Source organism: Antechinus flavipes, chromosome 4 (genome assembly GCF_016432865.1).
Source record: "Antechinus flavipes isolate AdamAnt ecotype Samford, QLD, Australia chromosome 4, AdamAnt_v2, whole genome shotgun sequence".
Taxonomy (NCBI): Eukaryota; Metazoa; Chordata; class Mammalia; order Dasyuromorphia; family Dasyuridae; genus Antechinus; species Antechinus flavipes.
Genome location: NC_067401.1, coordinates 47647142 through 47661027, shown reverse-complemented (window position 1 = coordinate 47661027; position 13886 = coordinate 47647142). Strand labels below are relative to the sequence as shown.

At 39.8% G+C, this 13886-nt stretch overlaps 1 protein-coding gene across 2 annotated transcripts in view; it reads left to right on the top strand.

Moving 5' to 3' along the window:
• The window catches only part of VANGL1 (VANGL planar cell polarity protein 1), a 46229-nt gene extending 42181 nt beyond the window's left edge, over window positions 1–4048 (top strand). For both annotated transcript variants that reach the window (XM_051992930.1, XM_051992928.1), the window contains 2 exons: window positions 906–1140; window positions 3441–4048. In XM_051992930.1, the coding sequence (XP_051848890.1) occupies window positions 906–1140; window positions 3441–3701 (496 nt within the window). In that variant the 3' untranslated portion in view covers window positions 3702–4048. The remainder of the gene's footprint in view (window positions 1–905; window positions 1141–3440) is intronic.
• Window positions 4049–13886: the final 9838 nt, after the last annotated feature.

The following is a 13886-nucleotide window of genomic DNA, read 5'->3' as shown; positions in this document are numbered from 1 at the left end:
CAAATCCCAGGTTGATTAATTGGAATTGCTCCACAGTCACTTCTCCAGGCTCTCATTCTCCTGAATGATTTTCCGAAGCAGTTAGATGATGGCTCATTCTCTTGCTGGTCATGCAGGTTGGTAGCCAGTCATTCATTGTCTTTGGACCTCCATTTTCTTATCTGATGATGACTGAAGGAGTTGGACTAGATGAGTTTTAAATCCTAATTCATATCCTGCTGTAGCAACCATCTTGTTGCTAAAGATTTCTTAGGTTCTCTTCTATAAGTAAATAATAAGGATAATAATAATAGTGCTTTAAAGTTTGTAAAGCACTTTACAAATATTATCTCACTTATTCTCGTGACAACTCCACCAGGTAGGAGTTACAATTATCCACGTTTTACAGATGAGGAAACTGAGGCACTTAACAGTAAGTAACTTACTCAGGGCCACCACACAACTATTAGGTATTGAAGGGAGGATTTGAACTCAGATCTTCATGATTCCAAATCCAGGACTGCCACCTACCTGTTTGCCAAAGAGACTGTAAGTAATAATAATAGCTAACATTTCTATAGAACTTACCATGTTTCAGACACTGTGCTTTGCAACCTCTGGGAGGTGGGTCCTGTTATTATTCCCATTTCACAAATAAGGAAGCTCGAGGTAGACAGAGACAGTATTTTTCCCAAGATCACCCAGTTAATAAGTGTCTGAGACCAAATTTGAACAAAGCTTTTCCAGATTCCAGTTTTATTCACTGTGCCATCTTGCTGCCAGTAATGGAAATGACAAATGACAGCCTCTAATGCTTGTGTCTGTTAGGGCGGTGGGGATAAGGAAGGGAGGAGGGAGGGCTGGGCTCTGCAGAACGATTAGAGACTTCCTTGTTGAGGTGATGTCCTGGTTCCCGTGTTCTGTAGGCTCGTGGTCGCGGTGGAGGAGGCCTTCGTCCACATCCGCCGGCTCCAGGCAGAGGAGCAGCAGAAGGTCCCTGGCGAGGTGATGGACCCCAGAGAGGCGGCCCAGGCCATCTTTCCGTCCATGGCCAGGGCCCTGCAGAAGTACTTGCGTACCACGCGGCAGCAGCACTATCACACCATGGAGAGCATCCTGCAGCACCTGGCCTTCTGCATCACCAACAACATGACCCCCAAGGTAGCCAGCCATCGGGTCCTTCCCTCGCTCCCAGCCCTTGGCTGCTGAAACAGCTGGCTCACCCGTCAAACCGGCTTCACTTGAGCCAATATTTATTGAGGACTGCTGAATGGTGCAAAGACCAAAAAGGAAATGTCCGTCCCTGTCCTCAGCGGGTTTGCATTCTACTCAGAGAACAGATTGCAGATAATAATGACACAGCACATTTCTGTCACCTCTCTAAAATGGTAGGGATGGTTAGGACTTTAAGAAAAAGTAAGTTAAAAAAAGGTTTTTGCTGTGTGATCACTCGCACACTTGTCACTCTGCTCCTGGAGGATGCCGAGATCGATGGCTTATTTGAGCTTAGTGGTTCTGAGGTGTAATAAAGCTAAAATTGACTGGGTGACCATAATAACTGGCACTAACATGTGAGCAGGCAGCTAAATGGCAAGCAGATAGAGTGCTAAGACTGGATTCAGGAAAGTTCATCTTTCCTGTGTGACTCTGGGCAAGTCACTTAACCCCATTTGCCTTAGTTTCTTTATTTGTAAAATGAGCTGGAGAAGGAAATGGAAAATCACTCCAACATCTTTGCCAAGAAAACTGTTCTTCAGATCACAGAGAGTCAGACACAGCTGAAAAATTACAAAAATATTGTAATCTCTGAGAGGGGGGCAGAATTAGGTTGTAAGCTGCCTAAGGAGGAGTGAACCAGCACAGCCAATTAGCAGAGGAATAGCTCTGTGAGTGGCCTCTATGCTCTCACCCTCAGCAAAATAGAAAGGAGGAGGAAAGCATGAAAAGGAAATGATAAATAACATTTATTATTAAAACCACAATAAATGATCTCTTTTAAATTTGATTTTCAAGTGTGGTAAGATATTGTATCTCCCATCCTTTATATTAAAACTAGTCCCTTGTTTGGCTGTGTGGTTAGTGAGAAGGCACGCTGGGTATGTTTTTGTCAGTCACAGACAGGATTTGAACCCAGGACGTTAAGTACTAGAGCCAGAATTTGTTCTGCTATGCCAGACTAACTCTTTAATAAAAGAAATGAACATGAAGGCTTGGGGCAAGCAGTCCCTAATTAATAGTCGTGTACATCTAGGCTTTGTTGACCTGCGCACCTAAGCTTGAGGCAAGCTCTTTATTTTCTCTTATTACTCTCAGTAATCACCCACTGTGAACATGGCTGATGGACTTTCTTTTCTGATTCCTTCATGTGGAAAGAAATTAAGTTCTTATTTATTTCCTTTCCACTTCATCTTCTGAAGTTTCCAATCACTGTTGTTAGCACATCCTTGATGGTTCTTTGTTTTGATCATTGAAAATCGAATCTGTACAACCATGCTTTCCAGTAGTTGTTTTTCCTTTTTTTGGATTCCAGAAGCCTTTCTGCCATGTCCTCATTGTGTGTTTTAGACCTTCATAAAGCAATAGAGCACATTCTGTTCCTCAGATCCTAAGATGGCCCATTCCCTTGGCCCTGGTGTATGTAGGTTACAAATTGGCTCTTACAGAGTAGAAACTCAAGGCAGCAGAATTGCCAGTTAAAACCAAACAGATGAATGAAGAACATTTTCATCTGTCACAGGCTATCTTAGTATGTGTTGCTTCTGTGAACTTAGCAGGTCAATCAATCAATCACTCAGTAAACCTTTATTAAGCAACTGCTGTGTGTACTCTGGGGATCTAAAAAGACCTAAGACAGTCCCTGCCCTCAAAGCACTTACATTCTAATGGGAGTAAAAACAGACACACAAATATATATATGTATACACATACATATACACACACACATATACATATATATATACATACATATATATATGCATGCAGGATAAATGTTTATACAGATTTATGATTTCTGTGGTAGACTTTTCATTGGTATACATTCCAAATCCTCTGTGATATTTCATCCTTCCTCCTCTGTGATATTTTATCCTTCCTTTCCTATTAAGGGTTTTCTTTCTCCAACATTTCTTTTCCATTCCATAAACCTAAGCATGCATCCACCCAAGTGTGTGAATTTGTATTCACACACACATTCTTTATCTCTCTCTCTCCCACACATACAAAAGAGGAAATCTGCAATTGATGGCTCTGGGGTAGTCCCTTCCCCTCCCCAGTATGTTCCAGTGAATTGATAGGAAAAGAAGGAGATATGAATGTATTCTAATTGAAAGGTTTTATTTGACTAGGGGAGAAAAGGTGTCCCTGGGGATAAAAATGGCAGCCCAACTGAAAAAGACAGAACCAGACAACAGTTTGACAGTGAGATTTTCTCTTTCCCTGATGAGCTTTTCCTCTTTTTTCAGGCATTCCTAGAGCGATACCTCAATGCCGGCCCAACCCTGCAGTATGACAAGGATCGATGGTTCTCTAAGCAGTGGACACTTGTTAGTGAAGAAGCTGTCACGAATGGACTAAGGGATGGAGCTGTTTTTGTACTTAAGTGCTTGGACTTCAGCCTTGTAATTAATGTGAAGAAAATCCCATTCATCGTACTTTCTGAAGAGTTCATAGACCCCAAATCTCATAAATTTGTTCTTCGCTTACAATCTGAGACATCAGTTTAAAGGTTTTATATTTGTTGCTTTAAAAATATATATATTATATTGTGGGATTTTTCTCTGGTTTTGGTTTCTCTGATGCTGACTGAAACTGGCAGATGACAGACCAGTGTTCTTTGACCATCTGCACTTTATTTGGAAGAAGTTAGGGACACTTGTCCTGAAGAAAGACAACAAGAGACATGCTCCAGTGGCTGACTGTCCTACAAAAGCCTTCTCTCTTTTTTTTTTTTTTTGCCAGAGTCTTATAGATAGCTGTAAACCAAATTGAAGTTGGCGTGTTCATGGGAACCTTGCCTTATAACAGCTGGTCCTCTGTCTCAGTGTCATTAAATCCCGCCTCCCCCATCCTCCACTCCGTCCCCTGGGTCTCCTTCATGTTCCCACAGGTTCCTACAGAAATGCCCATCTTCAAAGTAACTTTCCTGGCGTTTCCCCACAGGGTAGGTCTAGAGTTCACCCTTGGAACAAAGGGATCCTGACTGGCCCAGCTTGGTCTGCCTGGCCCACTTCCTCATGGTAGGCCATAGGCCATGACACAAAATGCCTTTCTTTTTTTCATCTTTGCTGCCTTCTGGTCCTTCAGAGAAGTCACAGTGAATAAGTGCACTATCGAATTGTGGCTCTTTCCTCACTCCCGTTCCTTACTCCCCAAAGATAACTACTTTGCTCTATTTGTCTTATTTTAACCCTGCTTTCGTCTTGCCTGGGAGCACCCTTTGGTCTGTGGTGATGGTTACTGGCTCTTCTCCTTAGAGTTGGGAGGTTAAGTAGGGTAAAGCCCCAGCCTCTCTGACCCCTCTTCACTTGCAGCCATTCATAATAGCTACTTAGATGTTCACATAAATCTCCCTGCCCTTCGTCCTGCATCCTTACTCACCTCCGAGATAAGCCATCACCAGGGGAGAATTCCATTCTGATTCAACAAGAGATTATAAAGCTCCTACTGTGTCCTAGTGACATAAACTACTAGCTATAGTTTTAAGATGGGAAGGTATGACTGAGTGTTATCCAGGTTGGGGTGGAGAGGGGGAGAGAGAAAGAAAGAAAAAGGGGGAGAAAAGAAAAGAGAGAGAATTAGAGAATAAGAATATAAATATACAAGCCTTCCTCCAAGGTTGCCCTGCTAACAAAAATCAAACCATATCCACTGTAATGGCAGCTAATTACATCCAATTCCGCTTTATTTTCTGACCATCTTCACTGTGTGACTTTGCCTCCAATCACTACAAGAAAGAAAGGAAGATATTTTGGTACCTGTTGTGGTCTTTTAAGTTATTTCTGTGGTTGGATGGAGTGGGAGCAGGTAGGAGAGAGAGCAGCTAAGGGAATCAGAATTAGTTTCCTTACATATAGCTTGTTTTCAGGGGTTTCCTTACCCAGCTGATCATCAACTTTGGTGCCGAAAGAAACCAGAACCTGTCAAGGCACTGCTGGGGGTGCAAAGTTGTTCAGCACTGTATCTCAGACAGGGCCATCTTGAAGCAGGAGCATCTTTTGCCTCCAGCTTTTATGTTGCCACCACAGACATTTGCAATTTATTTTAAAGTATTCAGTATTGTTTTCCAGCCAGGTCTTTCAAGTCCTCTGTTACATTGTCTAAAATGACTTCAGCAACCAGTGTGCATTAATTTTAAGAACAGTTTTGTGTGTTTTTATGATTGTTTGGTATTTTACGAATCGTTTAAAAAATCTTTGGAGGTTATCATGACACTTGTTACTATCAGACTACGTTCTTGGGTTGGCAGTATTCTAATTCTGCAGTGAAATGGATAATAGAAAAGGGAGAATCCTTGACTTTATTCAGTGTCAGAATTTACTACTCAATTCCTAAGACATCCCCCGTCTGGCTTTTGTTGGAGATACATATCACTTACCCCATGATGCTGCTTTCCTTTGGGATTTTGCCCTCAAAACTGGAAGTTGCTTAAAATGCTGTCACCTTCTCAGGAAATATATTTTGTAGTGTGGGAATGGGATCTTAGTCAAGTGCAGAATAGACCGGCAGCTGCTGGATAATAAACATGTTTGCTATTAAAGGACCATAGAATCCCATGCCTTTTAAGGGGATGCTGGCAAGACAAAAGTTCTGGTCCTTAAAAAGAATCCCTTTTTGATATTAATCAGCCTTTTCATAGCTAACCTGGAAGAAGCTAAATTGAGCTTTCTTTCTGCCCACTATTAGTGCAGTTTCTTCTTTGAATTTCTCCAGCCTTAGGACAGTGACATTCATAATAACTACTTAAATGTTCACATTTCTCTTTAAAAGCTTTGACTATCATTTGTGCATTCCCAGCACTATTGGGAAAGACTGAAACTGAGAAATTCATTTTCTCCTTGAACTCAGACCATATATAGAAACTTATTTGGTTTTCTAAAGAATCAGTTTTTAAAAATTAGAACTTAGGTTTTTAGGGCTAACTTGGATTGAGTTTCTCATAGATCTGATAAAGTTAAGTCCTTTTGCACTATATTTGATACTATATTTGTATCTCTTAGGATTTAGAGAATAGATGTGATAAAATCCATTGGCATATGGTACTCTAAAGCAACTTGCTGAAACAATACAGCTGTTAAGAATTTTCTCATTGAATTCTTCTGACAGGTTCTATAACAAATTAAAGGTTAAAAAAAAAGATGCTACTGGGGAATATACATATATATATATATATGTACATATTACATATATATATACACATATAAATCTCAAAGATAAAGGATCTGTGTAGTTCAGCTAATAGAGGCTTCAGATTGCCTTTAAATGCCATTTTTACTTTCTGCTGTTCCTACTAACTGTAACATTCAAGTTTACAAAGTACACATGCACAGACTGCTCACAAACTTTATAAAGACTATGTTATCTGATTTTTCCTCCCTGGGAATTTGTTAAGGGAGAATTTAAAATCAAATATGTCTTTCATATACAGGTCAATAGATATGGCATACTTCTTAAGTGCCAGCTCTTTTGAGTGTTTCCAATTGTCTTGTGTCTTTAGTATTATCTTGAGCACCCAAGCTTTTTTTGCCCCTTGAAAAGTTGAAGGACTGAGCTCAAGAGAAATGGAATCTAAGAACTAGAAAGAGCTATAAAGACTATGTAGTCCATTCTCTTAATTCTATGAAGAGAAACCCAGAGTAGTGACAAAACTTAGCCAATATCACAGGGAATAATCAGTGGAAAAGTTGAGATTAGCTTTAATATATTTTATTTTCCCCCTTAAAACTTTTTTTTTAACATTTGGGTCTTTTTTTTTTTTTTAAGTTTTGTGTTCCAAATTCTATCAATACCTCAAGTGATCTCCCAACTCCTGTTGCCAACCTAATAATCCATTCTCTCTCATTTTCTCCAATCTGTATATAAGCCAGATCTGTTTATAATATATGATGAAATGTCTCACATTCTTTGGTGTGACTCAGATTTTGTTGTGTCAAGACTATTGGCTTATGTTTGAGAATCTTTTTTATTATATAGAGATTTGGGCTGTGATGGTATTTTTTATTACACGATTGGGCCTTTATCCGTATATTCTCTCACAAAAGGGAAGCATACTCATTTCTGTCCCCCCACAATTTCTGGGTCTATCTCCACATCATTTTTGTCTTGGCATACAAATTGATTATCACACACATCTACCTTACAGCTACAGACTAAATGAATTTCTTAGCCACTTGGGGCTGGATAAAAGGGTCCCTTTTGACATAAAATACTTAGTTGTAGCCCAGGGAGAATAGAAGATAGGTTTCCATAATAGAAAGAGTCTGCTTGTGTTTAAACATCTGCGCCCCTTAGTGTGCTTGTAAAGACAGCACAAATCTGTATGTCTATGGGATATAGGTGAGAATCTGAGTAAGAATGCATGGATCCATGTTTGTATCCCCAGTTATGTGTTTGAATACCATCTCTTGGTGGTTCTCCAACTAGATTTTGAGAGATACAAGCCATTCAATGATTTTGTTTTCAAAATAATGTTTCCCCCCCTACTACTAATCTCTTTCCCACTCTTCCATTTCTAATATTTGAAACCAAGTCACATTGATTTCTCCCAATAATAACAAGGTGAGATAGGAATCTACTCCCTTAAGATAAACTTGGAGCCAATAAAATTAGCTGCATGTAGAACATATTTTGAGGCCCTACCAAAGTTTATATTAGTGAAATATCATAGAGACCAAATCCCAGTGTAACAGTTACGATTGTTGAGAACATTTACTACATTGGAGCCTTCTAGGAACACTACCTATCCTCCCATAAAACATGAGTCCTAAATTATTTCCTATTGGAAGTACCAGGGAAATGTCACACTTTATAACTTATAACAGAGCCCTGCACGAAAATTACAGAGTGAGGTTGTGGTCCATAGTTCCAACAATTTGAGGGCTTGGAAAGAGGGAAGCATTAACCTCAAGGTCCCAGCTTATTGCTTGAAGGTAATGTCAAAGGTTGGTTTGGTCATGATGACCTGAAGGCGGGAGCTACAGATCTAAGCTCCCCTTGAAAGACTTTCTAAATGCTCTTGACCCATAGTGAATTTGGGGCTGTGCTCTCCCACCTTGACAGTAATGATTCCCCACTACCTCCTTCCTCTTGGATGGGAAGACTATCTAGGCTCAGCCTCGTGCCTTTCTGCATCCCAGGCCATTTCTGGGCCCAGCTCTGCTGGTATTCTTCTCCCCATGCCCTGGAGGTGGAGAAATAATCACAGGGAATTGAACTGGCCTGAGTGCCTGGGAAGTGCAGGAATATCACTCTGCCTTGTGTATCACCTATAGACCATACTGTAAATGTGAATAGGTATCTGGAGCTGAAAGGGACCTTAGGGATTATGTTCAACCCTTTTCTTTTTATAGTGAAGGAAATTGGGACATAGAAAGGTCATTTCCTCCCTATCACATAACTAGTCATTTCTGAAGTAGGGTTTGAATTCAGATCTTCCTGGCTTCAAGTCCTGTAGTCTGTCCACTTAGTCACGCTACCTCTTATTTCTTCTGAGTAGTTCAAAGATATTAAATGATAATTGTTGAGAGAACGAAGAGGAAGTCAGAATTAAAGATTTGTAATTCTTGGAAATAATTTTTCTCTTTACCCATTTTGTCAAAGGATGGCTTCGAGATTTTCCTGTTTCCTTTCCCCTTCTTCCCACTGCCTCATCACTGGTTTGATCCAACCAGAAAATGGGGCCAAACTCAAATCTGTGAGCTCTGCTATTCTGTGGCAGGGGTGCTGTAGTTTATTGTTGTTTGTGTGTTTTATTATTATTATTATTATTATTTTAATGAGGGAGGAGTTTAAAACTACTGGAAAAATGGGATTTGTGGAACGTGCAGACTTTTTTTTTCCTCTTGCTGACCTTTCTTCCTACCACCATATCCCGTCCCAAATCCCAATCTTTTGAACTTGTGATCACTTGCCTACCAGATAAATCCTTTTAATAGGGTCAAGTTCTAAGACCTCCCAGTTTTCTAAATCCCCCCCCCAATTTGGGATACTTGAGTTAACTGGCTCTCACAGAATTGCTTGGTAAGTGAATGAATTAATAATAATTAACCATCTGTAATTGGACTAAAGTTACCCTTGTAAAAAAAGTCAAGGAACTTCACTCATTATGTTCCATTCCTTAGTCCATTCTTTTGCCAAGCAACCCTTAGAAGAGCAAGAAGCTTTTATCTTGAGTACTGGAGGAAAAATGAGAACAGCCTCCAAAGTTTTCCCTTCAGAAGGCCTTTCTTCCTTCTGGAGAAATGTCTGTGTGAAAAAGAAATGAATGTATAACTGTCTTTGGTCTTGTGTGTATGGATGTGTGTTTATTTCTTCATTCTTACAATTGATCAGGCTCTGTTAAAAATAACACTCAGCCTATCAAAGCTTCCATTCTAAGGTGGGGGTGGAGGGGCTGTGTGTGGCTCAGGGAATTGATAATGGGGGCTCAGGACATTTCCCCCACGGGTGGCTCATTTTAGTTGAGTGAAAACTGGCCCAGAATCCCAGCTGTTCCAGTAATCACTCCAGGAACCCACATGAAAAAGACTTGGTGACCCCATTTCAATTCTAGCAGTTTTTAGTCAGAAAACAATGAGCTTTGAACTTGCATCCTTGCTTGGTCCCCTATGTGAAAATCTGAAATGGAAAGTTGCTAACCCAACACTTATCTCTTGGATGTAGTCACCACCGCCACCCACTTGGTGGGACTTGGGGGTCCCAGTGTAGAGCGCTTAGGCTGGGCGCAAGAGGCTGACCATTGGCGATAAATCTTGCTATGGCAACTCATAGGGTCTGAGACCATTCTTTGCCAAGGAGCTTTGGGAGGTGGGATGGGGGACAAGAAAGAGTATATTCAGTTTATAAGATGATTCACTGTGTATGCTTAAAAAGAAATGTCCACTAGTGCATTTGAAGTAAACTTTCATTTTTGCTCAATTTTTTGTGTGTGCACACCTGGGCAAGAGAAGCACAATTACACTTGGAGTTGATGTCTGAACATTGTTCTTGAAGAAGACGTGACATTGGAGAAGTGATTCCATGACACGCAAGTAAATTGGATTTAAGTGAGGGAGGGCTGTGCAAAGTCACCTGCCTCAGGGCTGTGGTCGGTTCCCTCTCACACATGTGTTCCTTACATTTGGAGTAGAGAGGAGGGAGAATGCAAAAGAAATAGGTGGTCTTCAGTTTGTAACTAAGAGCGACTACATTGCACTTGGTCTCTTGATAGCCACCTGCACCCAGGAGCCAGAATGAGCTTGGTCGTACCTCACTAGAACCAGGCTCAGTGGCTAAAGCCTAGAATCCAGCACCAGCAAAAGTAACTACTAACCAAAGGTCCACAAGCCTTTGTGCAACGACAGCTTTGATCCAGCGCTTCCTAGGGAATGAATTTTACAACTGCTGCACCTTCCACCCATTGGGTCATTGGGTATGACAAAGCCTAATTGTGCGTTTTTCCTACACAAACTATGTGGAGTTCAGTGTATTTGTTTTCAACGTGTACACAACTGAATCAATGCTAACCAGCATCTATCTGCACATGTAACTTTAATTGCTATCTTTAAAAATTTTATTAAATTAAATTTTTCTAGTTGTGAAGTTGGTAGCAAAATGTTAGTGTCTGTGATGAACACAAAGTCTAGCATCCTGAGATTGTTTCAGTTTGGGTCCACAAGTCCTAGTTTGTTTGTTTGTTTGTTTTCCTACCTTCTGCTCCTCTCCCAATAAAATAAAACATTTTACACTTTGCATATTTTGTACTGTAAATCTTGGAAAATAAATAAATCCTAAATATATTAGTGTCACTATATTTTTTGATGCTATGTTAATTTTGTTCCAGAAAGTAGTTGGTTTTCAAGGAACATGGGATCTTAGCTTAATTTTATTTTTAATTTTACTTTAAATATTAATAACTTAAATTATGATTCATTTGTTAAAAGTAGGAGCAAAAGTTCCTTGAGATAGAGTGGCAGGGGACCTGCCATCTAACTCAAACCCCATTTTAGAGATAAGTTGAAGGGACTTGTTCAAATTCACATAGGTAGTAAGTGATGAGGTTGGGATTTCAAATTGCATTCTCCAATTCCAGATCCAACCCTTTCCACTGTAGTCCACTGCAAAATGTAGGTTAAAAAAAATCAGGACTATTAGAATAATAGAATCTGCTTTAATGTACATGTAGAAAAGAAAACTTAAACTCCATGTGATGTTAATTTTTGCTGGAAAGGAATAATTTTAAATTGATATATTGCTGGAATCATCTTTTCAGTATGCAGAACTCAAGAGCTTCCCTGTAATAAATTCTATGCATTTCATTTATTAAGAACCTTCTGTATACAAATGGATCCTAACAGTATTAGAACCCTTATGTCAGTGGCTCTCTCCTGACTTGAAGGAACTGTAATTTTTTTTTTTTGGCTGAAGAAATTGGGGTTAAGTGACTTGCCCAGAAAGTATTAAGTGTCTGGGGCTAGATTTGAACGCGGGGCCTCCTGACTTAAGAGCTGGTGCTCTATCCACTGCACCGACTAGCTATCCCCTACATCCTTTAATTCTCATACAAGTTTTCCCCAACAGTGCTGGAAGCATTTCTCCAGATCCCAAGAGAATCTAGTGAAAAGTGTTTGTAGGACTTTTAAATACGGCACTTTTCTTTCTTGTATACTGGTTTCTTACACATAGGAGACTCGAAAGATCTATTTCCTCCCACCAAAAAATAAAGCCTGATATCTGGCATAGTGCCAGCTTCTCTTTAAAAACCGCCAAGCCTTAGAGAGAATTACACAAGTTTTTATTTACATAGTAAAGGACCCAGAAAAACTCAATTCTCTTTTTTTTATATTTCTTCACTACTCCCATTTTAAAAATCTAAATTATAATTCCCATGGGCAGCAATATTAGCCTCAGAATTAGTGGAGTTAATCTAGGGAAAAGGCCAGAATTTGTTTTTACTCGTTGCTCACTACTCTAGACAGGGATCCACCCTTGCGTGGCTTCTGCCTTCTGTTCTTGGCAACCATACTAGTTACTAGTTGGAACTAGTCCCTTTCTCCTTTCTCCTTTGGGACAAGTGATCCAGGATGTAGAAATGGCTCCAGGCTCCTCCTGGGGGAAGGGAAACAAGCCAGAAGTAGGTCTGTGGGTACTTATATGGTAAGGGACAAAGATGGAAAAACCACATAATCTGCCCATTCAGAAAACTTCCAGTGGGATATCAGGACCCTGCGCCATAAAGTATAACATGGCATGGGACGGTCAGGGAAGCCTCTGGCACAGGAGTTGGGTCTTGAAGGAGAGATTCACTGCAACAATTGGGGGAGATTTGAAAAATAGACAATGCAATTGCAGAGATGTGCTAGGGGAGGGAAAAGTGCCATTCACTTAATTCTTCTTACAAGGCTTATTTTTGGTGACGGGTTAGGTGTGTTAATTGTGATGAGTGGGATGTTCACGTAAGGAAAAGCTGAAAGCAAATTACTGCATCAAGGAAGCTCCCCTTTCACCTGTGCCTACAAAGCTCACCCACAATTCTTATCTGCTGATCGTTCCATGTCAGCAATGCAGACAGCACACAAAGCAGATTCCTTCTTAGTAAGGTTAAAAGCAGAAGAAGCACTTTAACAACATTTGATTATATTTATATATAATATTAGTTATAAATACATAACACATAGTTATTAAAGTTCTTAATAACATGTAAGAACTAATTTTCATGGTTCTTTGAAATGTGTAAAGTGATATGGGATTTGAACCCACGTATTTCTCCTGCCTTGTGACGTACCACCTTTCATACTGTTTTATGGAGCAAATTTGTTTTGTTTTGTTTTTTAATTTTTTTTTTTTTTTTGCTGAGGCAATTGGGGTTAAGTGTGACACACAGCCAGGAAATGTTAAGTGTTGAGGTCAAATTTGAACTCAGGTCCTCCTGACTTCAGGGCAGGTGCTCTATCCACTAAACCCACTAGCTGCTCTGGTGGAACAAGTTCTTTATAGGAAAAAAGGCACTGTTACCAAAAGGCATCTCTCAGATCAGAGACCTAGTTTTATTCCACAGAACCTAATCTGTAGTAGGGGATATCTTTATTTTTTATTAAAATATCTTTCTTTATTATTAAAGATCATTATCTTTAAATATGTCTTTTCTCTTATATCTAGGTTGGACATTTCTCTGACAGGGCTGTCAGCATTCAGGAAGGGTTTACGTGAATTTTTTGGCTATTATTCAAAGAAGAGAGGGGTATTTTGGGGGTTGACATTGAAGAAAGAAACTGTTATGTTTTCCCACAAAATACTCCAGGAGCTCAGGCCAGAAACAGAATCCTTGAATGGAAAGTCTTAGCTCGTGCTATTTCTACTGCTAGAGACATGTCAGTGACTAACACGACAAGACCTCCCAACAATCTAAATTTCTTCATGAGGGGCTTCCCAAATGGAATCCCAAGGGATACAAAGTTCCAGTAAGAAAATTACAAAAAGAGGGGCAACCTGTCACTAACGGCTTTTATGTTCAAGTAAACAGTGGCCCATTTTTGTTTATTTTTCTGAAAAAAAAACAGCCCAAGTATGATTATTTTCATTTTATAAATGAAGAGACTAAATCATCAGACAACCTAGAGGTGCATAGAAAGTATCAGAGCTAGAACTAAAATCCAGGTTGTCTGACTCTAAATCCAATCTTTTTCCCCTATACCATATTGTGTGTGTAATTAATA